This window comes from Anser cygnoides, chromosome 14 (assembly GCF_040182565.1).
Source record: "Anser cygnoides isolate HZ-2024a breed goose chromosome 14, Taihu_goose_T2T_genome, whole genome shotgun sequence".
In the NCBI taxonomy this organism is placed as follows: domain Eukaryota; kingdom Metazoa; phylum Chordata; class Aves; order Anseriformes; family Anatidae; genus Anser; species Anser cygnoides.
The window spans coordinates 8,126,935-8,154,545 of record NC_089886.1 but is presented as its reverse complement, the minus strand read 5'-3'; the positions used below and the strand labels follow the sequence as shown (position 1 = coordinate 8,154,545).

The window sequence follows — 27,611 nt, the reverse complement described above, 5'->3', positions numbered from 1 at the left end:
GAGTAAGTAATTAAACATGGATGAGCAGAATCTGAATAGCAGGAGTACATCCTTCAGTCCTTTTCTTTCACCTCCGTTTGAGATACTGTTGGGTATTTTGGAGTTCATGCGAGTGTCTAGAAAGGAAAAAAACAAACAAACAGAAAAACACTAATCAATGAATTAATCAGGGTCTAGAAATAAACACATCAATGGTATCTCCACCCAGGGGAAGGAGTGCAGAGCAAGCATTAGCCCTGACAACAATAAGAGATGGGAAGGGGCATCAAAGAGGGGCTTTGTCCCAGGAGCATCTCATTTCAAGAAGATTTTCATTTTCAATGGCTGTGCATATTAAAGCCTGGTGACAATTAAGCATACCCCATGACAAAGATCCAGTCTAAAACCCTGTGAAAGACTTGGCTTGACCCTGCCAAACTGTGGATAAGACACTGCTGGTTTTAGCCTTTGCTGTTCCTTTTTTAAATTGCTCAACAGCCTCTGGAATACTGACATCAACCCATTCAGAGCAGTTTTCACCCAACCTTCAAACCCTTGAATACAAAGTGCTAGGTATAAATCATGAATACTTTAGGTTTATCCTCTGGAGCGATGCTGGAGTTGTCCACCTCTATCAGGATGTTCTTGTCATCTCGGGTGACTGGTGCCTGCTGCTCGTTCTGGAGGATCTGTGGCAGATTCCCCAGACTGACATCCATGTCTTTGAAGGCATGGAGTAAAAAAACTCCCAAAATGATGGTGAGGAAGCCACAAACTGTCCCAATGATGTCCACTACGGTCATGGCGACCCATTCCTTAAAGAGGATAATGGAAGTTGTGATGACGATGGTGGTGAACAGCACATAGTAGATGGGAAACACCAGCGAGGTGTTAAAAATGTCTAGAGACTTATTGAGGTAGTTAATTTGGGTAGTGATGGACGCTACCAGCGTGATGACCAAGATCCATGTCAGTGGGTGCTGCAGCACAGGCTGGTCAGCAAAGAAGCCCTTAATGGCAATACCCAGGCCCTTGACTGAGGACACGGAGAAGGCACCGATCACGGAGCAGATGGTGAGGTAGATGAGGATGTTGCTCTGGCCATAGCGGGGTGCAAGGTAGAAGATCAGGAGGAAGCACACAGCCAAGAGGATCGCAGCATAAGCAAGGAAACCTGAATGGGGGAAAGAAACAACAACTCTAATCTGGGTAGTAGGCATGGGGCCCTGAGCAGTACCTACTGCCAAACCCTGAGAAAGAAAATACAACCTCCTGCATACCTGGCTCTTTCAGCTTAGACAACATTTCATCCAGAGTGGTGACCTCCTCGTCCTCTGGGGCATGTATCACCATCACGGTGCTGCCCACAAGGCTCAGCATGCAGCCCAGCTTTCCCAGCAGGTTGAGCCGCTCTCCAAGCAAATACGAAGACAGGATGGCACTGCATGGGACAGAAAAACAAGGTCTGCTGGTGCTTTAAAGTCCTTAGAGTTAAAATAATGTAAAAGACATGATACAAGGACACGGATTTGTAATAATTTTGTTGGATTGCAATATATTAACACACATTCACACTGTATCTGAACTTGCAGAGATGCAGCTCTGCAGATCGTGGCTCACGTATCAGCAAGGTGAAGAAATACTGAATGTGTTAGCACGTCCTCAGAGACATTTTCAGGGTTTCCAGATTCACTTGTGAGCTGTTGGGCATTGTGAAGATTTTAGTGCCCAAAGAAGTGAATTCAAGGACTATTGCAATAGAGAGAAAAAAAAATATAACCACAAAAGAGCTATGCTAATTTTAACTTGATATCAGAAATACTAAGCCCAGAGAAACATGAACATTATGGGACTCTCAATATGTCTGCAAAAAATATCTAGCTGTTTTCTATAAAAGTGAAACACTCCGGGACAAGACACCACAGCAGTCCTAAGTCTCAATTTGCTTATGCATTTTACAGTAACAGTCCTTCTATAAGACCTTCAGTACTTGGAGCCATTTTGACAATAGGCAAAAGTATGAAAACACAGTATCAGAGCACCTTAAAAGCCCAGTAAATACAAGGCAAAAAAAAGAAATACAGCTAAAACCAAGCTTAATATTTTTGACACTTTCAGATTTTTAGTTCTGTTCATTACAAGAAAAAATATATATTATATATATCCTTTTAATGGTTAAAAAGCTAGGATAATGAAAAAAGTAACACTGATAGTTACAACAATTTAACTTGGAATTATGTGCAGCTGCTAATCACAGCCAAATGCAATATCTCAAGGGCATGCTACTTAATTCATTGTTTTTTGAATGATCCCCAAAAGGACAGCAACTGTTACTGTATTTTTTTGAAAACACCAAGACATTCTTTCTTTTAGGCAGAATAAGCCATATTAGCATATTTCAAGTCATTCTATCTTAAAAGACAAGCAGGCAAATAAAAGATGTCCAACTGCAGGCCACGGACACGTAAATCACCTTATGAGCACGCTCAGGGCTCCCAGAGGCGTGACAATAGTTGCAGGAGCAAAGGCATAGGCAGCAAAGTTGGCAGCTTCCCCTCCACCCACTAAACAAACACAAGAAAAACAAACACAAGAAAAACAAACACCAGTGAATTACAATATACTTTTTGTGTTTTCTCTTGTGGGCTTGCAAACTAGCAAGAGGTCTACTAGAGAGTGGGTTTTACAAGGGTGCTTCGTGCAGCTTCTAAACAGGGCCAGATGGTGGTGAAAACACCCCTGGTGCAAGTGATGCAAACAGAGGGGCTGGGGTGGCGGTGCCAGGGCTGGGCCAAGTCACAGCTAATCACAGCTAACCCCTGTCAGCTCATTAAGGCCCCAAACCCAGCCACACAGCTAGAGCCCATCAGGGGCTTTAGCGAGTGGGTGGGCAGCCCTGGGAGCTGGGAGGGCACAGGCTGCTCCACCTATAAGTGTCCCCTCGGGGGCACAGGCACCCTTTGGCAGAGCTGTCCTTGTCAGGGAGGACAAGGACATTGGGAGCTGTGGCCTGTAGGGGCCCCTTGAGCTACTGCTGGGGTGAGAGCTAAGGAAGACTGCTCTGAAGAACCTTCTTGGGAGACCTGTTGCTCTCTGCACAGCTCTGATTCCGGTTTGGAGGAATACTCTAATGTTACAGCATGCGAAGAGGGCTTTGAGGCTTGTTCTAAGGGAAAACAACTTTCTTTTGTGAAGGGAGCTGCTACCAATACCTTCTTATCTCCCCTGTGCTGCAGCAACAACCTTTCCTGGTGACCTGAGGCACCAACATGAGATGTTTGCCCTGTACATGGTACACAGGCATGCCAGCCAGCTGCCTTATTAAAACCTGGTTTTCATGCTTTTGATGAGGTAAAACTGAGCTAAAAAATCCTACTGCAGCCCTTCTGCAAGGCTGGTGGATGGTGAGGAAGATACTGTGAGGCCTGCTGCCTCCGCTCGCCTTGAGATGCCCAGGGGAATACCAGCAATAAGGCCTCGTGCCACCAGATGCTGGACTCCTTCCACACCTGATGCACAGGGACAGACCCTGGAAAAGCTGCAAACCCAGGAAAACAGCTTCTACTCACTGGTTAACAAGCCAGCCCACCAGAGCCAGTCCTTCAGGTAGCCGTGGCCTCCATCTCCTGGGAAAGCAAAGCACACAGGTACGCAGAAGTTAACAATAACGTTCTTCAGAGCAAGAGGTGACAAATGGCCCTCTGGAGAGGATAAGTTACAAGAAGTGTGACTAAAAAAACGTCCTGGAAGGACAGAAGCTGCAGATATGCCATCCTGCATGAAAGTTATGCTGGGTCAAGGGATAAGCAGAAAGTGACACTTGGGGCTGGACAATGCCAATACAATAAAAGCAGCCGTTTAATCCTACGTGGCAAAGGGAGTGGTATCCGCTGCCCCAAACCAACAGAGGTTATTAGCTTGGGGTGCAGTCACTGCCCTTCAGTCCTGGCAGCAGTGGTCAGCCTTACTGGTTCATCGTGGTGACTCTGCCCCCCTGGTCCAGCAATGAACACCCCAGCTGAGGTCCTGCAGGCTGGTCGTGCTTCACCTTGGATGTCCCACTGACCTGCCCACCCCATTCCCCGGGAGAGGGGATCCTGGAGCAGAGGGGTGAAGGCCAGAGGGGGCTGCTCCACACTGGGTGTCCCCCACCCAAAGGCTGCTCCCCAGGGAAGCTGCTGTGCTGCACCTCGCACTCCACTGGTTGCTGTGGGTACCTGCACATGGGCACTAAGGTAAGGCAATGAGTTTTTTCTAAATCAAGCTCGAGTCGAGGTTATGGCTATGTGAAAGATGAAAGGAGAGAGCTGGCTGGTTGCTTTGTCTGAGGTTGTGGTAGTTTATGTAGCTGCATTATTGTGGTGAGGGCTCTGGGCATCCTGTCCCAAAAGTGCTCTGCTCCTTTGGCATGTTGTGTTGTGTCGTAGGGCTTCAGCCTGAACTGTCAGAAACTCCAGGGTTGTCTTTATGTGGAGTTGTTGCTTTGTGACTGTTTCTGATGACAAATGATTCCTGGCATTGAAGCTCAATGAAGGAAAATGTGCGTATAAACGAGAAAAAATGGTCATATTGTGTTGGAACTAACCCAGCTCTGGTCTTAAGCTACAAGTTGTTGTTTGATATGGTAGGAGCCTGAGCCTGTTAACATTGTGAACTCTGGTTTTACTGGGTCAGAGAGCCCATGTGTTTGCTAAATCCAGCCTTACAGGAGCATCAGTAACAGCACTGTTTGACCTGCATTGGAGAAATGGGATGCGCTCAGATAGCGGGGCTGTGAAATACTGGCACTGAGAGATAAGGGGAAAGAAAGGGAAAGGGAGGATTAAGGTGTGGACAAGAAGAGTTTGAGACAAATTTTTTTTTGCTACAATTCATCCTCTGTTTTCTCAACAAGTTCACTGATGCTGGAGTTCAAACATTGTTCTGGTATTCCTTAGAAATTGCTGTTTTTTTTCTGAAGAATTCTTTGTTGGCTGTAACTTTTGTCATCAATTTCTGGTAAAACATGCTGAAAAATAAGGGGAGAGGTTTGCTCTCATTTTACTAGCTTAGCTCTGTTGTGGGAGAAGTTGATGTGGGGAGGGAGGAGAGGGAAACTTGGCAGAACTGAAACAATACTGATATTTCATTGTGCGAATACAATGCTGAAAATCAAACCCATGTGAGTTTGGCATTTACATGTGGATGGCTTAATGTGTGGAATGGGGATGGGAGCAGACTTGAGACTGGACTATGGCTTAGGTGCTACTGGTGGCTTTGCTTGTCTATGGGTTGAATGTATGGTCATTTACATTTTCATGTATTTGTGTCCCCACGTGGGGACAGTGATATCGGCTTCCTTTGTAAAATGACTTAAGAGCTGTTCCCGGACCAGAACTGGGAAGCAGTAGTACTTCAATTATCATTATTTTGTAGTTATGTAAGTAGGTCACCTGCCAGGTAGGACTTAAACTGCTGCTAGAGCAAATGTTTGCAATGCTGATGGGTTGTGTCCAACTCCACGGTGCAATTCAGCTGTAGGCAGTGCTCCTCCACCACTCCCCATCCATACATATGCATACGAACACACAACTCACCCCAAGACCTTGGTGCTAGAAGAAAGTTATCAGTCAACATGCTGAGCAACATACTTCTGATGTATCGCTTCTGAAAACCACAAGCAAGGCTTATACAAATTGCAGGCGTGTAGTCCTGCATGAATAAATGGCTCCTGCTAATACAATTAAAGCACATCGGGATGCATTCTTATCTCAGTGACTTGGTGGCAAAGCCTCCTAATGCATCAATAAGAGCAAAAGTGGGGTCATGAAGCTGTGCTGTTTTGCTCCAGACTGTGGCATGGTGATGATTTGCAGCATTGTGCAAAAAGAGCCCATTTCAAAGAGCTTTCAACCATCTGCTTTGTCTTGGACTCCCCATTTTTCCATGTAAGAGCAGCAGTGGGCATGTATTGTTCTTCTGAGGGGTGCACACCTGACCACGCAGCATTGTGCATTGTGCTGTCTGTGGTGCAAGGCAGGGAATATTGCTTATAGCTGAGCCCTTCCAACACAAGGCTTTATAAAGTGGCTGCTCAGCTGCAGCACAGCACCCGTCTCTGGGTCCCATGCACAAAAATACATTCACAAAAGGTCTTATTTACAATGCTGATAAAAGGCTGATAAAGAGGTGTTGCCTTTTGAGTGCTGGGCTTTGGACAATGCGTGCAGTTCTGGGAGCAGCCAGACCTCCCCTTCCTGGCCCAAGAGCCTTACCTGCCCTGGTGCCTCCCTTCTCCACCAGCCGTAGCAGCCCCTTCTTCTTGAGGATGACGCTGCTTCCGATGAGGAAGCTGGAGAAGACAGCCAGGCCCAAGCCGATGTAGAATCCATAATTGCTTTCCAGCCGAGCTACCCAGGAGGTATCTGATGTCCCATTGTCATGGACTGAGCCAGTGGGATCAGCACCACTGATCACCCGGCACACAACTTGGTGGGAAAGGCACGAAAAGGGTGAGTAGAGACCCTGTGAGACCATGGAGATAAAACAGAATTACTGATGTGACCATCAAGTGTGCCTCTGTTAGCCCTGGGACTGTCATGCTGTCACCATAACTGCACATACCCAGCTTCTTGACACCTCCAGCTCAAACTTAGGATGCCTCTATAATCTCTCAAGGAAACGGCAGGATTTTTGGTGGCAGATTTATGGAGCACAGTTCAAGTAGCTCGTTGACACTGGATGTGCCTGCCAGCCCCCACACCATGAACTGGGAGGCCACGAGGACCACTCTAATAATGTAATGTGAATTTCTGAATATCCGTACCAGAGATTCTCTACCATCATGAGTTTGAACTATACCTTACCAGCACTCAGCCTTGTTGATCCAAAGGCTTTGGTGCTTCCTGGTCATCTAACCCTGCATCTGCCAGCTTGCCTGCAGCTTTGAGTTTAACATGGAGCACTGCCAGCATTTTGTAACTGCAAATTTGTCCTGGCTCTGTGTACTGAGCAGAGCCACGTGATTGCTCGTACGAGGACAACAGGCTCATCCTGGACCGAAGTTTATTCTCTGCATTACTTTACTGTGCAATGGGTTCATTCCACTTACTCGCAGGGTAGCTGCGTGCTCGTGAAGCACACCAAGTCCTGCTGGTGTGGAAGAGCTGAAAGCAGGCACAGCTCTCTGCTGTCCGTGCTGAAGGCACTGAGCCTGTCCCCAGTGAGGCGTGTGGCTGTGGGGGTGGGAAATTGCTGAGTTTCCTCCTACCCTCACGTTCCTACCACACCCAGCACATCTCCCTCCTGCAGTCTTAACTGAGTGTAGTAAAGGCGGTGTGACTGTGGTCTTATGGAGTAAAGCAGCCACGTAGTGTCATAAAAAGCTTCTTTCTACTAAAAGACTGATTTTTCTGCCTCAACACACGCTGGGATTACAGAGCAAGGATCTCTCTCAGCAGACGGAGGTGTGCCATGGCTGAACTGCTGACAGTGCTCCCTGAATAGGGGTCCCACCTCTTCCTTAACCCAACAAAGTGCCTCAGATCTTCTGCAGCCTCCAGCCCCGTCCCTTGCACACAGAGCTCAGGATTTGGATCCAAACTTTTTTTTTTTTTTTCTAAGGGGAAGTTAGAAATTAGTTTCTAAAAAATTAGTTAGAATTAGTTTTCCCTAACAGGCTGGCAGGGTGCTGCGTGGTGCTCGCAGCCCGGGCTCTGCGCTCCTTGTAAAGAAAGGGACTTTCCTCTGTCCCGTGCAGGCTCCCCCCGCCCCATAAAAATACCCAACCCCAAAAGCGAGCCCCGGAGCCGGGGTGAGCCCGCAGGGGGCTCAGCCCCCGGGTCTCGCCCCGCTCCCCCCCCCCCCCCGGGGTGCACCCACCGTTGCTGCAGCTGCCGTTCGCCCCCGGCCGCTCCATCTCCTCCGTCCTGCCCTCCGTAGGGCTCTCGGCATCCCCGGGCACCCCGAGCCGGCTCCTCCTCCGGCACGGGGCCGGCTTACAGCTCCGGGAGCCTCTTCCCATGCAAGCCACCGCCCCTAAAAGCCTCGCACCCCAGCCCGGTGCGGCTCGGGAGGGAGCGTGGTTGTCCCCTCGGGTGGCCGGGATGGGGAGGAGCTGGAGGGGGAATGGGATGCGGGGTGCATGGCTGGGCGGGGGGGACCCCGTCTTGGGGTGCTGCGGGGTGTGGGTGCTCTGTGTGCTGAGAGCGGGGAACAACTTAAAAGCAGGCAGGAAAAATTAAATCCTGAGTGGTGTCCGTGTTGAACACAGCTGCTCTTACTAAGGCTGTCGCAGGAGGTATTGGGGTAGCAAGGGAATTTTTCAGAAAGCGTCCTGCTGCTTCAAGCTTCGGTGTTGGTTGTTCCCTACTTAGTCCTATGGCTGTGCGCAGCAGTTTTTAGGACTGAAGGGCAAGGTTGGGGGGCTGAGAAACATGTTGTGGTATAAGGAGGATGGGTACATCCTAACAGAGGTTCTGGGGCAGGCGCAGGGTTCCCCGCATCGTGTGCTCGCAGGGCAAAGCCATGCTCTCTGCTGGAGGTCAGGGCAGATTTTCCCTTATCTGACCTTCGAGTCAAAGAAAAGGCTGCCGGCAAAGGCACATCTGAAAAACAAACACCAACAAAAGACGAGTGTGCAGTGGCAAGGGCACTGTCGTGCTGTGAGGTGCGGAGCGCCACGAGGGCAGGACACAGTTTTACCAGCAGTGGCTGCGATTTAGGATTTTGCTGTCTCTGTGCTGAATCCCAGCCCTGAGAGAGTCAGCTTCAGCCCCGCTGGGATGGGTAGGGGCTCTCCTGCTGTACTCCTGGGGTTGTCCATCTGCACGTGTGGGCTCCTCCGTCACTTGGACTCATTTTACATCGCTTTGTGGCTATTCCATTGGCAGTTTAACTTCTCCATCAACTTCCTGTCCCTGCTCCTGCTGATAATATTGATGTGCGAACATTTCAGAGGCTGTTGCACTCCGATGTGCTTTACCTTCATCCTCACCCTCCTCTGCTGACGTCCTCCATTCCTGTATTTGTGCGCAGTGACCGTGTGTACACAACCCCACTGCTGATACGAAAGCCCTTTCACTGCAGCAGGATCCAATCGCCAGATTTTGCTGTAGGTCAGTAGTGATAAGTAAAACCAATAGAAGCTGCTTAGTTTTCCTTCAGCAAGCCTGCATTTTTAGGTAGAAACTGTATATTTCATGAGGCAATCAAATGTAAGATCTGCAGTATTTAATGATTGAAAAATTGCTTTTTTTCACCATAAAATGCATTATCTGCACGTTACTAAGAAATTGCTCTCAGACCATCAAGCTGCAGCGTTGCTGGCACCATGTGGATCCTTCACTCAGCACCTGATCGTATCTCTGTACAAACTGTTTTCCCCAGCAAATGTTGCAGCATTTTGTGAGTCATTTGGTTTTAATTGGGTCGGTTCATCAGCCACAAAACTGAGGGTGACTGAGGAGGATTGTACTGGCCAAATCCCATGTCCTGCCCTTCATCACAGGAGCACCTGATAATCAATCCAAACAGCATGGCAGCGATTTCTGATGTTGGAAATTGAATGCATGTTGATTTATCAGTGATTTGAAAGCAACTTCTGCTGCTGTTATTTATTATGCAGGTGAAAGGCACCCTGAGCTAGACAGTGAAGGCAGGGTTTGGCCTTTATTTATAATTTTACCTGCTGATGCTGGTTATGAGCCATTCGTGCAGTGTGTGAACATGAAGCTGATCGCAGAAATGGAGCCGATGGCTGAGTGGGTCGAGCACCGTCCATGTCCCGTGTTCCCCTGCGTCCTGCTCTGCCTGTTGGCTCTGCACTGTGGGTCTTTCTCCTTGGCTGGACCTTGCCCAGTGTCCCCAGGGCTTGGGAGTCCTCACGGTGCTTTAGTTATGTCAGTTAAGGTGTGCCCAAAATCATTCCCAAGCCTCTGTGGGTGAGTGTTGTTGATACCTGTGCAGAGGAGAGCTCCTCACTATGCATAGAGCTTTAGACAAGTTAGGGAGGGAGCATATTTTTATGGCAGGGCTCTGGGCTTAAAATCTTTTTGGTAATGGTGTGACCTCACAAATGACTGCAGCACAGCAGAAAGCAAAAGGCACTTTGGGTCATAGCTTTACCTTCCTTCAGTAGCCTGGTTTCCTAAGGGAACTGGGCTAACGTGACCACATAGTGTGTCTTTGACCCCAAAAATATTTGATAAGGGGCAAGAACTCCAAGAGAAGCTTTTCTGAGCTCTGGGGAAAGAGAAGATGTGATAGCCAAGAGGTTGCAAAAGGAGGGGATGCCACAGCTTGAGCTCACGCTATTAGACAGGGAAGGAACGTGTGTAGCTGTTCCCACCGTGGGAGAAGTTTCACTCCATGCTGCGATCAGCCATGGGATGTGTGTGTCACATCTTTCTCTCTGGAGCAGGGGCTGCGGGGGTGTGGTATATAAATTCACTAAGTCACAGGAGTTGCATTTGATGGATTTAGCAAGGCTGTATATGGCAATATGAGATTTAAAAGCCAGGCAGGACTGGCATGGAATTGCCTGCTACACTTAGTCAAGGGCAAGTTCAGACTGATAGTAATAAAGTAGGGGTGCAACCAGTGCCTCTGTTATTGGTTCACATCCTCATTTTAATGGCAAGGCTGTAATTAAGGGAATTCAGCTCCAAGCTATGACCTCACTGGTTGATACTTGCATCAGATGCTTCCTTAAAAATAAGGCCCAACTCATCAGAAATCAGGGAGTCTTCCATAGAGGCTCATCTCTTAGCAATGCAGTTCCTCCTGAAATACTGGTTTCCAGGCTAAAAAACTTGACTGGAATCCAAGGGATAGAGCAAGAGAACTTTGCATGCAAATAATATCTTTAGCAACATCAAAAGGCTTTTCTTTCCCCTGCTCTTCTCTGCTCATCTCTTCTGGCTTGGAAAAAAAAAGATGGAAAAATACTGGGTATCGATTCCCTTGTGTTACATATTATGGTGGAAGCATCCTGCTAACAGGTGATGGAAACTTTTGCCCTTGGATATCTGCTAGGCCAAGTTCCTGTGGAAACTTTCAGAACAGGGCTGCAATATTCTGGCTTTGTGTAGTTCGAGGGCCCCGAGGAACAGTTTGCTGCTTCAAAGAGAGGGTAAATCCTTCTCTTTCTGACAGTGACCTGATTGTGTAGGGGCTAAGGGAATTGCCTGGTGTTCAGATGATTGCAGTGCAGCAACATGAAAGGATGCTCAAGGCTTGAAAGACTGGACTTTGTTGAGCAGACAGCTTTTAATTCAGGTTATCTCAAGGTAACAGTGTCTGCAGTGGCTGAGGCTGTCATTTCATGCTGCAGGACTTTAAATGACAATGCCAGCTTGGAGAGTTCCCAAGTCCGTCCCACCCACGATGGGTCTGCACCCTCTTTGTGCTGCCCTTCTTGTGCCAGTGCAAGTACCTGTGGCTCTGTGCTGTACAAAAGCTGAGTGATGTGGGTTCGTAATGCCAGAAAACACAGCCTGCCTCACTTGCGGGGTTATTTTTTATCCAGATCAGTTCAGTGATACAGGTCTCTGAGGCCGCATAAGCCACATACGCTGGCAGAACAGGAGTGGAGGGTTGGAGACGGAGAGGTGGATGTTCTGTGGGCCATGGAGGCATGCCAGCAGTGGGTGCTGTGAGGTGCCGTGGTGTGCAGTCAGCAGAACGTGTGTTTGCAGACCTCTTATCTGCCAGTTTGCATCAAAACTCTCAGTGGAGCAAAACTAGATGTGAAGGGCACTGCTGGCTTGCAGAAGGGGTTTCAGAAAGGGTCATTTTTTTACACTTCTGAAATCGTGAAACAATCATTAATGAACTATTCTCAGTGGCAGAGCGCTGTTAATCTGAGTACATACATATATTTAGAAATATGAGGAAGGAGAAAAATATGGGCATATGTTCTTGATACTGGTCCCCTAGGGTTTGTTGTCCAAAATTCAGGCTCTTGGAGCTTGATGCTCAATGCAAGGGGTGCGTCTGGCTCCAGGTGAGGCTGTGCAGCCTGTGAGTGCTCAGCGCCTCTTAGGGCTGGCGTTAGCACTGGGGTGCCCATGAGACAGCAGCTACTGAGTTTAAACAAAACAAAAATCTGATGGAAGAAAGAACTTGCCTAGTATCAGAAGCTGTCAGGAGGAACGTCCTGTCCTGCTTTCTGCCATTCTCCACTGCAGAACCACTTTGAAATTAGTAAACATTGGGCAACTTTCAACCAGCAGGCAAATAATCTCCATGGCAGCGTGTTATACACAGCTTCAGGCACATCGTGTGCCCCTTAAACACATCAGAAAGATCAACAGAGCTGCCTGGTCACGGTGTGAAGTTCACTTCCAGTTTTACATGAAGAATCATTGCATTTTCAGTTCTGTTAAGCTAGGAAGCAGTTCCCCCGAGGAAACCTTGGGAAGAAGCTATGAAAGGGAACATCAGTTACAGCGTTTTGCCTGGAGCTGATGAAGCGTAGGCATTCCTGCTGCCACAGAGCCCCATCAGTTGTTTCGCCCTGCCTCCTCAGCTCCCAAAAGGTCTCTTCCCCTCCGTCCCCACTGCTCCTTCTGCACTACTAAACCACAGCCACTCCTTGGATACTTCTAATACAATCTGAAGAATGTTTTCAAATGGAAATGTGGGAAAAAAAATAGCAAGGATTGCCTCCTAGGATATAAAGTCCCCTGTTGAGATGGTAGGGCTGTAGAAGTGAGAGGAATTGAGCTCCTCAGTTTAGAATTTGAAAGGACCTACTCAAAACAAAGCTATTAATTATATACATCCCCCCACCAAAAAAAAAAAATTTCAAATGAAATTTTGTGGTAGAAGTATGTTTTCCTCAAATCATCAACTTTCTGATAGGAAACTTGACATTTTTTGCAACAAAATGCTACCATCATCCCTCCTAGCTTTCTTTTTGCTCAATAATATCAAATAATATCAAAAAAATCAAATAGTCAAATAAGTTATCGTAAATGGCAGTGACACCACGAGGTAAAGTTTGCCCATTTCATGAATGAGCCCAATTTTTATTTCTCTTCATCACAAAAGTCATCCCACATTTGTTGTACACACTGTTGGTTGCTGTGTTACGGGACATATCACTACGTACCAGATGCTTTACTCTTGCAGAAGCATTTCTAATGGAGATGGAAGCTCCTGTTAGCTGAATTTTAGAACAACAGCAAAAAATAATACAAAAACAAAATATCATCTTCAGCTGCGTAGCAAATATGGATCAAAACTTTAACACTGTATCAGATCACGAGCGTAAATATACCTCACCATAAATAAAACTCATTGTACAAAATAACTCAAGCAGCTTTTCATACAAATATGGTACATTTGACAAGAGATTTTGAGAATATTTTCTTTTTTTTACACCTTCAATTCTTTTTTCTTTTATTCTCAAACACATGAACCTACTCACTGGAGTAATGCTGGAGGAAAAAAAGACTAACATTTTGTTCAATGCTAATAAGTGCTGTCACAGTTTAAAAGGAAAACCACTGAAGTGCTGGGTTTGAACTAGTTTGCTTCCCCTTTCTGTTGTATCATTGAAAGTCAAGTGTAACATCATCCAAGAAAGGCATCTGCACTGCCAACAGTCAGTCACATTTCCTAATGGTAAAGCTGGAGGGAACGTTACAATCGAGTCTGACTTCATTCATTACACAAAACATCCTTACCCCCCCTCTAATTCCTGTATTGAGTCAACAGCTTGTCTTTGAAGTAGATGTTCTAACTGGTAGTTGGTAAACCCCAAGGAGTTTGCAACTACTTCAGAGTAATCAGGAGAATGTAGGTTAACAAAAGTGAGCCCGTAGTCAGTCGACTTAAAATATCCAGAGAGGGGTCCACATTTCCCTAGGAAAAAATAAGAGTTCTGCAGGTTGTGAAAGGCTGCAAACTAGAGGATTAGAGTACATCTGCAAGGAAGACATCCAAACGTGGCAAAAGAGACTCAGGTGTGGAGAATATGCCTGATCTCTTGGCAATCTGTTATTATTTAGCCCTACTGTCACAAATTTGCTCCCTATTTCCACCAACAATTATGCCGTTAAAAAAAGAAGATAGGGAAAAATTACAATTCACTGAGTTGTTTGAAGACCTAAGCCTGAACCTCTCATATACAATCAAGGAGGATTAGAAAACTGAAACTAAAGACTATTTGAATCCTTCAGATAACAAAAGGACCACAATAACGTTCAATCTCAGAAATGAAGACTGTAAAATTATTCCTAGCTGATCTCATACTACTTGAACAACGGGGCAAAAACATCTGCATCCACTCTACAGCCAAAAGTACCTCACATTTTGTTCATGCGCTTTGGATGTTTTGCTCAAAACGTTTCACCCCTCAGAATCTGAAGGGGTTCCTTTTTGCCAGCGAATATGAGGGCAAAAAATAGATTTCATCTACCTGTTTGTTCAAGTACACAACTGTGTTTTACAGGTTTTCAGAGACTTATCAAGCCAAAGCTACAGCAGAAGAATACAAAGAGAGACGTTTAGGTAAAAATCTCATGACTCACTCCAAACCTGAACAGATGAAAGCAGACACTTACATTCAACTTACGGTATCCTATTTTGTCTAGCTAGTTGAGACTGGGCTGTGTGGTACAGTTCATCCCTCTGTATTCTTGCTCATGCTGGTTTCTACCAAGGCTCCAATGTCCCATAACATGTCAGGCGTAGTAAGACATTCAATTTGTGCTGTGCTCAGGGAAGGCTCTGTGAGCCAGAGACCTGTGCCACCTTTTCAGCAACACTTTCATACCAAAATAACAAGCACTTGCTACTTAGGTCACAAAAAATAGGATCTTGGTTGGATCTGTCTTGCTTGTATCTTGTTCTCCACAAAAAATAAAGTGCTTGATTCTCTTCCTCCTTTTGAAAATATATATCTGTAGACACACTCCAGTAGTTTCAGCAGTGTAGAAACGTAGGAACACAATGGAAAAACAGAACTGACATCCTTAGTGGAGAAAGTAAATAAAGAGCAAGAGTCCCTCAGTGTTATCGGGTCCTGGGTGCTCTGCTGCTCCTCCTCACGACACGAGGGAAACAACTCACCTTCTGAGGCTGGGTCCTTCCCTGCCACTTAAAGGATTCAGCCAGACTTCCTGAGATTTCATTTTACTTTCAGATTACTGTGCTGCACTATTTCCTCCCAGCAGTTTAAGTGTTTGTCTCAACAGTTAAAGGAGACTCAAGGTGTAAAAATGTTCAGCACTTTGCATGTGTGGGTTATTTGTTGATTAGCAAGGAAATAGGAGAGTGTCTGGGAGAACAAATTCATCCCACACAGCAAGGTTTCCTCTTGCTAATAATACAGTGCTGGCTGTTGTTTCCTAAGACAAAATATTCCATGTGGGACATTTCTACTAATTAATAGTATGTTTCCTCTGAGAGAATCCATGACCAGACTCTGCCTTTTTAACATCTGTAGTAGCATTCAGTTTGCATGGCATGATGAGATGCATGAAAAGAATATATTATCACATCTGTATATTGTAACAGCAATTATCTGCTGTGATCTGGTTAAAGCTGAGAAAAAAATATTGCCAGTGGTGATGCTATCATTATCTTCTCCTGGAGCATGTGGTCTGATCTCTGTTAGCTTCAAGCACAAGGTTTTGTATCACTTCTGTGACGCTGCTTGGGGGGGAGCAGGGAAAACCATGAGTTATGAAATTCTTCCTTGAAGTTCCTACTGAATTTTTTCTCAATATTTGACAACTTCAGGGCTGTTAGACGAGCTGAGTGGGAAAAGGAAACAGACTGCAGTGCTCCCTCAGAATGCTTTTGAGCCTGAAAAATACCGTTTCTGTCATTTCTGAGTGATGGGAAGTTTACTAAGCCTTGCTGATATACACCATTCTCTCAGGAAAGATATTTGATGACTAGGAATTTGTCTAAAACAAGGGGAAATAGGATTCCAGAGCATACACAAATTTTACTTGGGCAGATAATGATAGAACAAGGGGGAACGGTTTTAAACTAAAAGAGGGGAGATTTAGATTAGATGTTAGGAGGAAATTCTTCACTCAGAGGGTGGTGAGGCACTGGAACAGATTGCCCAGAGAAGCTGTGGATGCCCCATCCCTGCAGGTGTTCAAGGCCAGCTTGGATGGGGCTTTGAGCAACCTGGTCTGGTGGGAGGTGTCCCTGCCCATGGTGGGGGAGTTGGAATTAGATGATCTTTAAGGTCCCTTCCGATCCAAGCCATTCTGTGATACACATTCCAGCTCTCATCCTCAGCTGAAGATCAAAGATCACGTATGTTTGAGGTAACTACAGCTGTCTCCTGTCAGAATCAGTGACACTTTTAACCCAAATTAGCATGGACAAGAGCATATTCACATGAATGCAATCTCTTCCACGGTCCTTGTTTACTTCATGGAAGATGCGTCTTCAGGGGAGAACCCTTTGAATTAAAATAAGTGGAAGTCCCATAGCAGTGAAAAAGCCAGGCCGTTTTCAATTTCCTCCAGCTTTCTGAAGTGCCGAAGAGTTATTTGACAGCTACATCATCACTGTTCTGAATCCTGACTGCCAAAGCTCCCTTCAGCAGATGCTAGACAGGCCAACAACTCAACAGAGAGCACTCAGCTAGCCCCAGCCTGGGGCATGCAGCAAACCAAGACCAGCCCGGCCTGGCCGATCCTTGGTCCTCAGGGTGCTGCCACAGGTAAAATCCTGCCTTCATCCCCTCTTCCCCCAAAAGAGCAAGTCAGGGTTTGTCTTCAGACCTTCCTGCCCTGTGGCTGGTGGCACACATCACAGGTGGGGTTGATTTGCCCTATTGCTTCTGCGGCGGGAGCGGGCTCCCAGCACTGCGGAAACACGCAGCTCTTCTGACAGGAGCCCCACCTCTGGGGCTGCAATATGGCTTCAGAGTTTTGTGTTAGACTGGACGAATCACAGGGAAAAACAGACCACTTCATGGAAGAAAAGCACATTTTGCCCGCCCGTTCCCACCCGCCCCCAAGTCTGAAAGCTACAAGTAAAACTGGTCACAGGGATGGTACAGAAGAACATGCACTCAACAGGGCCAGATGGGAAGATGCATCCTTGTGTAGTAGGCATACCCAGTCTTGCTTTGTTGCCAGGTCGCATGCCATCAAGTTCATCCTCCCAGTTGTTCTGGGCTCAGTCTCTTCTCCCTTCCCAACGTGCACGGGGGTAGCGTCCACACTAGCAGGTGGTGGCCAGCGACTGGTGGATGGGGGGCTGGAAGCAGCGCACGTGCTCCACCGTGGAACTGTCTGTCTCCACTGACTTCATGTACTTGTTCAGGATGGCAAAAATCTCGTTGTTCAGGATCTGATACTTCCTGATCCTGTCGGCCATCTTTTTCAAGGGCTGGAGGGATGGTGAGGGAGAAGAACAATCAGTGAAGAGAATTCTATGTCATCTGACCAGCCAGAAGTATTGGTACCTCTGCTCTGCTGCTGAGAAACCTCTGCTAAAGCAAAGCAGCTATAACACGTTACAGTTCCACTTAGCACCTCCCAGGGACTGGTGACTCACTTCATTATAGGGTTCGATGACTCAAGAGAGAATTAACAAGGTCAGTAAGTGGTCCTATGTTAATCGACCTAGAGTTAGGACTCCCAACTGCTTATTGATAAAGCCACTGAGATCAAAGGCTGGTTGCTGGAAATACCAGCTTCTCTGCTCCAGCTTCCCAACCCCAGGAAGAAGGTAAAAGCTTTGGGAGAAAAAAGATTTGATTATCAAGCCAATTAAAAGCTTGGTGTCTCTGCTGAGACTGCAGATGGAAATCTGACGGCAAGTGTATCCAGTTTCAATAAGGTTAACACCAGGCAACTTTGTGATTTTTGAGTTTGAGCAAGGCAAAGCAGAAAACAGAGAAAGAGAGGGAGATGTGTGCTGGTTCAGGTCGTTTGGGACCTTACCCTTCAACTTACCACATTTTTTATGATTTCATCCTTCCCATCCTGCCTCTGCACCTTCAACAGGTGGTAGCAGAAGTCAAAGAGGTCAAAGCGCCGTTGTTGTCCAAGGAGAACGATGATAGAGCAACCTGCCCAGTTCAGACCATCTCCAAAGCACTGCCTGGAGGGGAGGACAGGACAGAGTTAGGTAAGATCTCTCCTACCATGATACCAGGAACTTTCCTTGGTGGGGGAAAATCAGATTCAGTCCTATTCCTGGAAAGTGGGTATACACCTAGAGAAAACGAACTCAGGAGACCTGCGGAATTACATCAGGACCAGCGCATGGTGCATCACATAGTACGACGGATGAGGACCTTGCCTCTGACTTGGGTTGTACCCATCCACCCATTTCCTTCTGCACGTTACCTTGGGCATGTCACTTTGTATTGCTCTTCTCCCCAGCTGTTCAGATGGGAAGCTTTTGGGGCATCTGTTTATGTCTACGCACAACAAAGTCCTGTCCTCAGGTCCCCATGTTCTCCCTCTACCTCTCTGATGGCTGAGGCTACTGCTGCAGCTGAGGGCATCCCCGGGGCTGTCTCACCCCGCTACCTCATGAGCGGTGCTAATGGCAGAGCCGCCCGATGGACACTCACTCTGCAGTGAACTCATTCGTGCCCACGGGGATGCAGTACACAAACTGCATCGCGCTCCAGAGGCGGTGAAACTCCACGCATTCGTCCACGTGCATGACCCCGTTTGTCGGGGGGGGTCCGCGCCAGATCGGGTCCTGCAGGTAGCTCCTAATTCGCGTCAGGATCACCTCGAACATGGACAACCCGCAGCACAGCCGCTCCTTGGTCAGCAAGTCACCTTCCCGGGCGATAGCTATTTGCTGAGAAGGAGGCGAACCAAAGAAACAGAAGTGACAATGTAATACAGACGAACCCTCCTGCTGGACTTAACGATTCCTGGTCTCCCTGGCATATCCCGTGCAAGATCCACCCTTACCTCTGATGGCTGCTCCTCTGGCACTCCCCACCAGAAGTGGCTCAGCCCTCAAATAGAAGATGACTTACTATTGTGCTCAATTATATTTCAGCAAGCTGAGTATCTTTGGAAGTAACTGTGTGTGTCAGAAAACAAAAGCTGAAGGCCAAACTGATCAGAAATACCGATCCTTAATTCTGCTAGCATGCTGTTCTTTTACGTGAGCACTGCTCAGTGTTGCCAGGCTTAATTTCATGATTATTGCAGATTATGAAAATGAAACAGGAGAGAACACAGACATTTTGCTTCCCAGGGTATTACCACCATCTCTAAAACACAGATAGGCTACAACTTCCTTGAGTTCCTATGCAGTTAGGGTTAAAAAGGTCTGAGGAAGATGAGAAGCCACTGGAACCTTAATACTGGAAAACCTGTGGTTTATAAGAAAGTCAATTTTTTTTTCCAGCTGTGAAGCATCCATGTGCATAGAATTTCTGTGACGTCCCCACTCAGATTTACATGAACATATCCAGAATGGCTCCCCTGGATGGAATGTGGAGTTCGCTGACTGCCCTGATGTCCTCTTTGCTGCCCCACATGCTGTTACTGACTTCTTGCAGTGCAGCCAAAAATACCATGGGAAATAGGACAGGCAAGTGCTGTCAGAGTCGTGCTGGTGGCTGTGGAGGTTCCAGCTCACCCAGTTGGATGGGGACTCTGTCTCTGCAGGCAGAGCCTTTTACCTATCTCACTGCTTTGGCGGTAGCACGCAGAGCAAGCGTGACACTTACCAACCCCCTGCCTATCCTAGAGCACTTCCTGGAGCTTCAGGTAGTTTTTAAGCATTTGCTCCATTTTCAGCAATCCCCCTAATGCCTATAAAAAAAATCAGTTATCCTGACCAGAATCACAATGGAGGCTCAGAGCCTCTGGTACAAAGCACAGGTATATGTCCCAGCTAGACATTAAGAGCATTACTTTTGCTCTGTTTATGTGGGTATTCTTTCTTCTGCACTAAAAAAATACAATCTGAATGTGCATATATTCTTTTTCCTGATTATTGGTTTATGCTGGTATTAACCTAAAGCATTTTTAGTTTGGTAGCTATTGAAATGAAAGTGTTACAATTCGTGCTTTTGCTACAATTCCAAGGACATTCTGGGAACCTTGGAGCAATTAATGTTTAACTACTAGCAAATATCAGGGGAATGCTGTATTGCTCTGCAGAGGACAGACTGAGTCTGGGATCTCTAGATTTGTTAAACTCGGGAATAATTATCACCCGAGTTTCGTGGCATGTATTTTCTTAGCAAGTAAGGATTTATTTCATCCAATATGTTTTTATAGCTAAAGGCTGTACGTATACTTTCTTTCTCCTTACCTGCTCCAAACTCTAATAACAGATAAAGATTAGTGTCTGCACACAGTAGTCTGTGATGGTAAAATGGGGACACAGAAGAAGTAAAGTCAGTTCACGTGTAAATTAAACCTTATCATTGGTGTTTGCTAAGATGCAGTGATAAAACAGGTATTTTTGAGGGAACTAGTCCAATGATCTTAGTAAGCTTTCTTCAGAAATGACAATCTAGAAAAGGATGTATCTAGTTTTCAAAAAAAACGTGATACCACTCACACTTGCAGACAGAATTTGGTTCTAAAATTCACCTCCCTAAGACCAATCTTTGACACAGCACTACTATCATTTTGGTAGATATTTAACGTGGAGAAGGCAGCTGGACAGCTATTAGTCTTTTGCCAAATCTGCCTTACAGTCTGGGGTTTCACTGACTTCTGCGATCAAGAGAGGAAGGGTGATCTGAGGATAAACTGTCAAGGGATGCCACTGTGCTGGCTCAACTATTCCCTCTGTTTTCAAAAGAAAAAGACTCCCATTACTTCCAATGAAAAAATTATTTGACGAAGCACTTTTGAAAATCCCTTGCTAAATATCTACTCAGCATTAAAAGGGAGATGATTCCTTCAACAAACCAGTGTGACCCCCCTGGTTCTTTATGAATCACCCATCAAACAGTCATGGATTTCCAGTGCAGAGTATTTACCACACACTTGCTGACTGTTTTCCTGCCGTTGCACAGACTCAGTTATGCCATACCTCTTCTACAGCTTCTTAATTGTGAACTTGCCAGAGCCATACCCAAAGCTACAAAGACTGCTGGGAAAGATCCCCACTAAGTTCAGCAGCGTTTGGCTCAGACCCTTCACAGCAAGTAATTATGTGCAGAGGGACACCTTTGGCAGCAGCCAGCTTCTGCTCAGATTCTGGACAATTGCTATAAGGCACTTAGGCATTCTGCAGGAAAAATCCCATATGGCCTGTGTCCAAAACTGCATTTCCAGGAGCAAGCTAGGAGGCTATGGAGGCACCTGTAGAAAGTCATTCTTGTGTTCATTTACACCTGAGCTCAAAAAGTTTTGGTACTCAACTGTACCTGTGTGCTGAATGTGGGAATGGTTTACGGAAAAGTTAATTCTTAGCAGGACATGAAATACCTTTTGTTTCATCATCATAACTATGGCAAGGATAAGCAACAAGTGGACTCTAATAGCAGAGTTCAATGATGGTTTTGCATGAAAAGAAGGAGAGAGAGAAAGACCGACACAAAGACACAAAAACACAGAGGTGAATTCTTTTTCTCGAGTGTCTCCTTTGAAAGGAAGCCAATGGGGAAGTGAGAGAACTGTCTACAAAGTAAGCCAAAGCTCTCAGTTATCCATCCAGTTTCTTTGTTTCATATGATTTCCAATGAAGCAAAGTTCTAAATATCCTTGATCCATTATAAAAACAAGAAAAAATTAGTAACTTTCTGCCTGCCTTCGATCTATCACCTCATACAACTGAGCATTTGTTCCATTCCTTCAGCAGAAGATTACAGAAAAAGGGTGTTGATTTATTTAACACAATGACTTTTATCCTATTAACTCCACTAACTAGGCAGTGGAATTTTGGCTACTGGTATCAGTGGGACTCAAATCCTGCCCAGTACATTGATCAATCCACTGCGATAATTTTAGCAGTACTCAATTTCTGCACAATGTAGATTTTTTTTTTCCAAGCTAAGACCCCACCTCAAGACAACACTTAAATGGAGCTGTAATTTTAAGCATGTGCCAAAGCTCTAAGCACGTGCTAGGAGGGAAACCATTCTCAGATGTATTCCTTGACAGGGATGAGCTTAAAAATATACCACAAGGCAGTCCTAAAATGGGATCCCCAAAAGTGACGGCAATTGATTAAGCCAGGGACAGCCCTGCAATGTTTCCCCATGAACCATCCCAACAATTCTCCATCTTTTTAAAAACGGAGAGGAAAGAGGGTTTCAAAGCTGTCCATATTCAGAGCTGGCTTCTCAGGCACTTGCGTTACAGCTCCCTGCCAGCTCTCCGGACCGGAGGCAGCAACACGCCATCTCTGGACCTGCTCACAAATTTCCCTTTGATGTGTCCGCTAGGGTAAGGATTCTGATTTTCTTGTCTGATTGGCGTTTTGGAATAAATAAATAAATAAATAAAGGATCACTTTCCCAAGGCCAAACAGGCCACGTGGGGACTGCTATGAATTTTCAACAGCCATCCCTTTCAATGAAATCCTTACCTGCGGAGTGCCCAGCCTCTCTATTAAGGGAACCAGGTGAAGTGGGGCATACTTGGCTTCGAGACGCTTCATGCGCACCTCCAAGCGTTCTCCTTCTGTCAAGCGAGCAGCAAACAGTGAAATGAGAGGAGGAAGTGGAGACCCGCAATTTCCGCCGAGTTTGCTCAGAGCTGCCCCCCAGCAACCATCCAACGAGACTTTGGATCAATGAGCCAAACCAACAGCAAATGAGGGGACCAGTGATGCAGAGAAGGGCGGGATGTGCGATCGCAGTCTCAGCAGCAGCTTAATCACACATGTCCAAAAGCATGTCCCTGTTACTGATCACTCCTGTTGAGATGGACATTTCATGCTGTCATTCTCCAAAGAGGCTGCAAAATGGCTTTAGAAACTGAAAGGAACCCCCAAACTGAGAAAGGTTTCAGTCTGTAACTAGGCTACAGAAAATGCACTGTTGGCGTTTGTTTCCACCTGACTTTTGGCTGTATCCACTATTTAAGTAGATATGCTTAGAGGGGGAAGCAGGGCCAGAACTGATCCTCGGCAGAAATGGGAGAGAAAGGGCTCTTGACAGAGACCTCTGAGTCTGTCCACTGCTGCCCCCTGAGCTTCTTACCTTTGATGTAGACCCTGGGCAAAATATTTTGGAAGGGAGCAGCATGCAGCAAATCACAAACTTCTTCCTGGGACTGAGGCAGGAAGAAAGAAAGATAAAGTAAGTTAAAAAAATACCTGTAGGGGGTGATTGTATGGCTCAGGGATCTGGGCAACACTACAACAACCCAATCACATCTACAGCACCTAGTCAAATCCAACCCAGCTCACTAATAAATCCAATAGTTTGAATCTAAATGAACTAAAACTGGAAGAAACAGCTCTCAGATTAAGCTAGGAACTTCTTATAACTCAATTTACCTTATGCCTATGCAAGGCCAGAACTTCATTTTTTTTTCTGGTCCACTTACTAATACTGGAAGTAAGAGGGGATAAAGGCCATAGGGATCTCAGTTTTATCTTACCCTGATGACTTCCTGCAGTTTGTTTTTACTGAGTGTGCCCAGGTGGAAATTACCCTTTGGCTTAGTTATTCTAGGAGGTGTACGTGTAAAATACACTGATGCATGGCTCCATTGTAAATAGATACATAATATATTGGCTGAAATTGTTTGTTTGTTTGTATGGTGTTCACAGCCAGTGCTATCCAACCAAAATCCCAGTGGTGCAGGCACTGGGGAGAATAGTACAGAAGTCCAGAGAGTAATAACATCATGAGATGCCACCTGAGAGGATGCATGCCAATGCACTAGAGAAAAAATAATCCCAAACATAGATGCACAAGGAGGAGAAACCTGGAAGTAGGAAGGTGGAGACTGAGGAGCGATGGCTGACAATACATCATATACGAGTCTGCAATGGGAAACAGCAGCAAGGAAAACCAAAGCTGTTCAACACAGAGGCATTGCGTCACGACACGGCGTTAGTTTGCTCCTGTGAAACTCTAGTTCTAGGACATGCTTTCAGTTCTGAGCTTACCATAGAGATTTAGACACACTCGAGAGGAGGTCATGACAGAGCAGCAAAGATTTTCAGGGCCAGATGGAATGACTCAGCTGGGTCTGCTTGGGATGCGCGGGTGGGTACCCCATCTTCCAGCCCAGAGGGAGGGGACAGAGTGGCATGGAGCTGCAGGAGGCTGTACTGGTGTCATGGATGCTGGCATGGGAGCGTGTTTGTGTGAGTGCAGTTTGTGACACAGTGCTGGAGGGAGAGGAACAGCACGGGGTCCCTCCTTGGGCATAGAGGTGTTGATGCTACCAGAGCGTGCGCATCACCTTTGTTATTCTGTTTGCAAAGCACTCTTCCCTCCTAGATGAATGTTCTTTCACTGCTCTTTCCCTCTGATAAAGAGAGTGTTTTCTGTTTTTGCAGCCTGCATTCACCTGGTATCTGTCCTAAAATTAGTCATGGGAGATTTTCTCCCTAAGGCTCATTACCTGAGAGTAAGAATTCCTCTTAGAAATTTAGTCCCAAGCAACACCTCATCCCTCAAATTTAAACAATAAAAAGGGTATAGAATGGAGCAGACTGCTAATCTTCCCTAGAGCAGTCTCTGCCAGCAAATACCACCAGCCTTAGATTAGGCTGACAGCTATGAAGATAACTGCACCGTAAAAGCAATTGTGCCTTCTGCACAGGGGCTCCATTAGAGGGAAGATCTCGTTGCGCAGTGGCTCCAAGTATCTGACAACCCTCCAGCAAGCAAGAACCAGTGCCTGCTGCATGTAAAACTGCTTTATATTTTGAATCAATTTCTGTGCTGAAAAAACGAGGACCAGAGAGGGTGAGGACTTTGCTGGCATGGAAGGTAGGCAGATGTGGAATTTGATGGGCAGCCTTCCTAAAAGGACCCCCAAATTCTCACTGTGTCCCTTATTTAATGCTATTCTAAAATGCTATTATATTGCCAACGTACAGCTCCTGAAACTGGCAAAAACAGGAGGAATGTTTCTGCACTCAAATGAAACATTGCTAGAAGAAACCACCATGTGTCCCTTAAATATCAATTTGGAAGATGGGACGTAAAAGGCAAATGTAGTACATCTAGCATAAAATTCAACACAGAACAGCCAAGAGCAATGACAAAGCCACAAAAGGAATAGAAACTGCCAGGATACTGTTGGCAACTCTGGTCATTCTATTAAATAAAGCCAAGCTGCTAGGTGATATCTCTCTCTCTCTGGTTTTCTTAAAATTACACAACTGCTGCTTTCTGAATGTGTGTGATGCACCATATTAGGAACTAGAAGGCTCTATAGCTGGGCTTAAAATGCGAGGGCAAGGGCAGACATATCCTTTTTGAGGATATGCAGAGATTCTCAGTTTTCCTGGTGTTCTATGGTTGAATAAACTTGGAATCTTTGAACTTTCTTCTGGTTTTGCTCTGAACAGAAATGCATGGCTTTGCTTGGAAATCCCATTTTGCGCTAGAGAACCCTTTCTGAAAAAAAACCCTAAGACCTGATAAAACTCTGTCAATACCATTCTGACATGAAATATGCATGATAATGCAAACCTGTTTAACACTCCTCAGTTGGCTCTGACATGCGTTCAGCCACAGCCTTTGTCCCACACCAGCTCAATCAAGTCCGAAAGGAGCTAAGAGGCTGAGAGTCTTTTGCAGGTGTAAGACACTTTTGCAAGGGGAAATATCAGGTCATCGCTCTAGCTAAGTTTTGGTGAAGATTAAGTCATGGGAAATATCACAGGATCATCTGCTCTGAGATTTCCTTCCTGTTGGATTGCTTTATCCTTAACATCATTTAAAAAAAAAAAAAAAAAGCAAAGGGCTCAAATTTACTCCTCAATGTATGAGTATGTATATATATATATAAATATATATTGTAACAATCCCTGCCCCAAAGAGCTTACAATCTAGAAATAAGCCCCAGTTGCTTTTATTTCTCAGAAGGACAAACATGGGGTAGCTTTGGGTCCAAGAATTAAATCTAGATCTTCCAGTATTCAGATTCTCCTTGAGCAATCCCAGATGTCAGTGACACAGCACCAATGTAAGTCATCCCCATGGACCCCAGTAACACAGCCCTAGAGAGACCCTGAGCACATAAAAGGCTGGCGATTTTCCCAAACTCTTCTGTTAGCGAACCAATACTCTTGAGCTGGCAAATTCAAGTACAGTCTGTTGGTGCAGGGGGTTTTGCCTTACCAAAGCCTGCTCAATAAGGAGGCAGAAGAGAATGGCATTGCCCACTTCTCTGAGGCTCTGGAACACATCAGTCTTCAGCTCTGCGTACTCAATGATGTCCTTCAGCTGGTGGTGGAAAAACTCCAGGATTCCTTAAAAGACAAGGAAGGACAGTCAGAAAAGTGAGAGCCAAAGGCCCCTCCAGTGACTTGGATTACAGGACAGTCAGTGCCTGGTGTTTCCTACATCATGAACTGCAAGCCGTGACTGCTAAATGGATAAGACAGATCAGTGCTGGGGAGAACTAGCATGCAGGGTCTCATCCTGCTTCCACTAACCCTTGGGAAATAAGGAGTAATTCACATGAAGGCCTTGGATTTCCTAATCAGAGGAAAAAAAAAAAGATTCCAGGCTGTAATGGCTGTCCTTGTGCTGCTTCATGTATAACAGTTCCCCATCCAGATCAGCTGCAGACTGCAGCCATGCTGCAAAAAAATCTTCACATCAACTAAGTAGAGCTTTTGAAAAAAAAAAGTAAAAGTGACCCCACAGTAACAAAAGCTTTAAAAAAAGTCCTGAAAACAAAAGCTAAACTACCAGCAGATGTTCCCTTATCAATCACCTGTGTGTTTGAAGAGAAATTTCTAACAGGAAATTTCCTGGAAAAGTTTTCCATACGTGTTCCAGCGTCAGCAGCAAAACAGCTGGAGGTTTGTCCCAGGGAAACCGGGCTGGGAGCTGCACCAGCATGCCAGGTGCCAATCCTTGTTTAATTACTGGTTGCTGCCTGAGTTAATGCTGCACAAACACGTGGGCGAGCTCTTGCTCAAAGGATTATGCATCTCTCTGTAGCACCCACCTGGAGAGCCGTATTCGTGTCTTGGCAAGCGGCATATCTTGGGCATTACTTCTATCAGAGTCTTCACGTACTGCAGGATGGTGCCTTGCAGCTGTCAGAGACAAAGGGAGGTTAAACTCTAAGGATGGCTTCTCCTGGCACGGGTTTTAAAGAGAGCAGCTTGTGGCTAGGGCCATGTCTGACAACAAACGGTGAAACTGGGGTCTAAGAAGAACTTGCTTCGTTTGGATTTCACTCAGATAGAAAATCCAGCCCAAGTGCACGGAGATTTTACAGCTTCCTCCCAAAGAATAAATCATGGTTGCAAGGATTTTCTACTTCAAAATACAGCTTGCTGTGTTTGCATTGTTTGCAGCTGAAATCCAAACAAGGATCTTGGATCCAGCTGGGCTTATGCTCCTAACCCACAAAGCATTTGACCAGAGCTGCCAGAGGAGTAATTCCACAGCACAGGAAACACTCTTTTCACCTGATGAATGATCACTAGATACTGAGTTTAAATAAATAAATAAATTACATGCACGTAGAGCAAGTTTCTGCGGATTGGATGTTTTGAACTAACGTGGACAAGAGTGAAAT

General features: G+C 45.8%; 2 protein-coding genes across 6 annotated transcripts in view; both read right to left on the bottom strand.

Moving 5' to 3' along the window:
- Window positions 1-178: 178 nt before the first annotated feature.
- On the bottom strand, window positions 179-7,876 carry NIPAL4 (NIPA like domain containing 4). Its single transcript, XM_048057149.2, is given in 7 exon segments — window positions 179-1,153; window positions 1,260-1,420; window positions 2,453-2,543; window positions 3,549-3,605; window positions 6,234-6,465; window positions 6,467-6,483; window positions 7,840-7,876. Coding segments are annotated over 7 exon segments (1,200 nt in total). The 3' UTR covers window positions 179-548.
- A 5,079-nt stretch (window positions 7,877-12,955) lies between these two features.
- CYFIP2 (cytoplasmic FMR1 interacting protein 2) overlaps window positions 12,956-27,611 on the bottom strand; it is a 53,554-nt gene continuing 38,898 nt past the window's right edge. For all 5 annotated transcript variants that reach the window (XM_066977240.1, XM_048057144.2, XM_048057141.2 and 2 more), the window contains exons 25-31: window positions 27,033-27,123; window positions 26,195-26,325; window positions 23,087-23,159; window positions 22,471-22,565; window positions 18,524-18,762; window positions 17,898-18,045; window positions 12,956-17,328 (exon numbers count right to left, since the gene is read on the bottom strand). In XM_066977240.1, coding sequence (XP_066833341.1) covers window positions 17,161-17,328; window positions 17,898-18,045; window positions 18,524-18,762; window positions 22,471-22,565; window positions 23,087-23,159; window positions 26,195-26,325; window positions 27,033-27,123 — 945 coding nt within the window. In that variant the 3' untranslated portion in view covers window positions 12,956-17,160. The remainder of the gene's footprint in view (window positions 17,329-17,897; window positions 18,046-18,523; window positions 18,763-22,470; window positions 22,566-23,086; window positions 23,160-26,194; window positions 26,326-27,032; window positions 27,124-27,611) is intronic.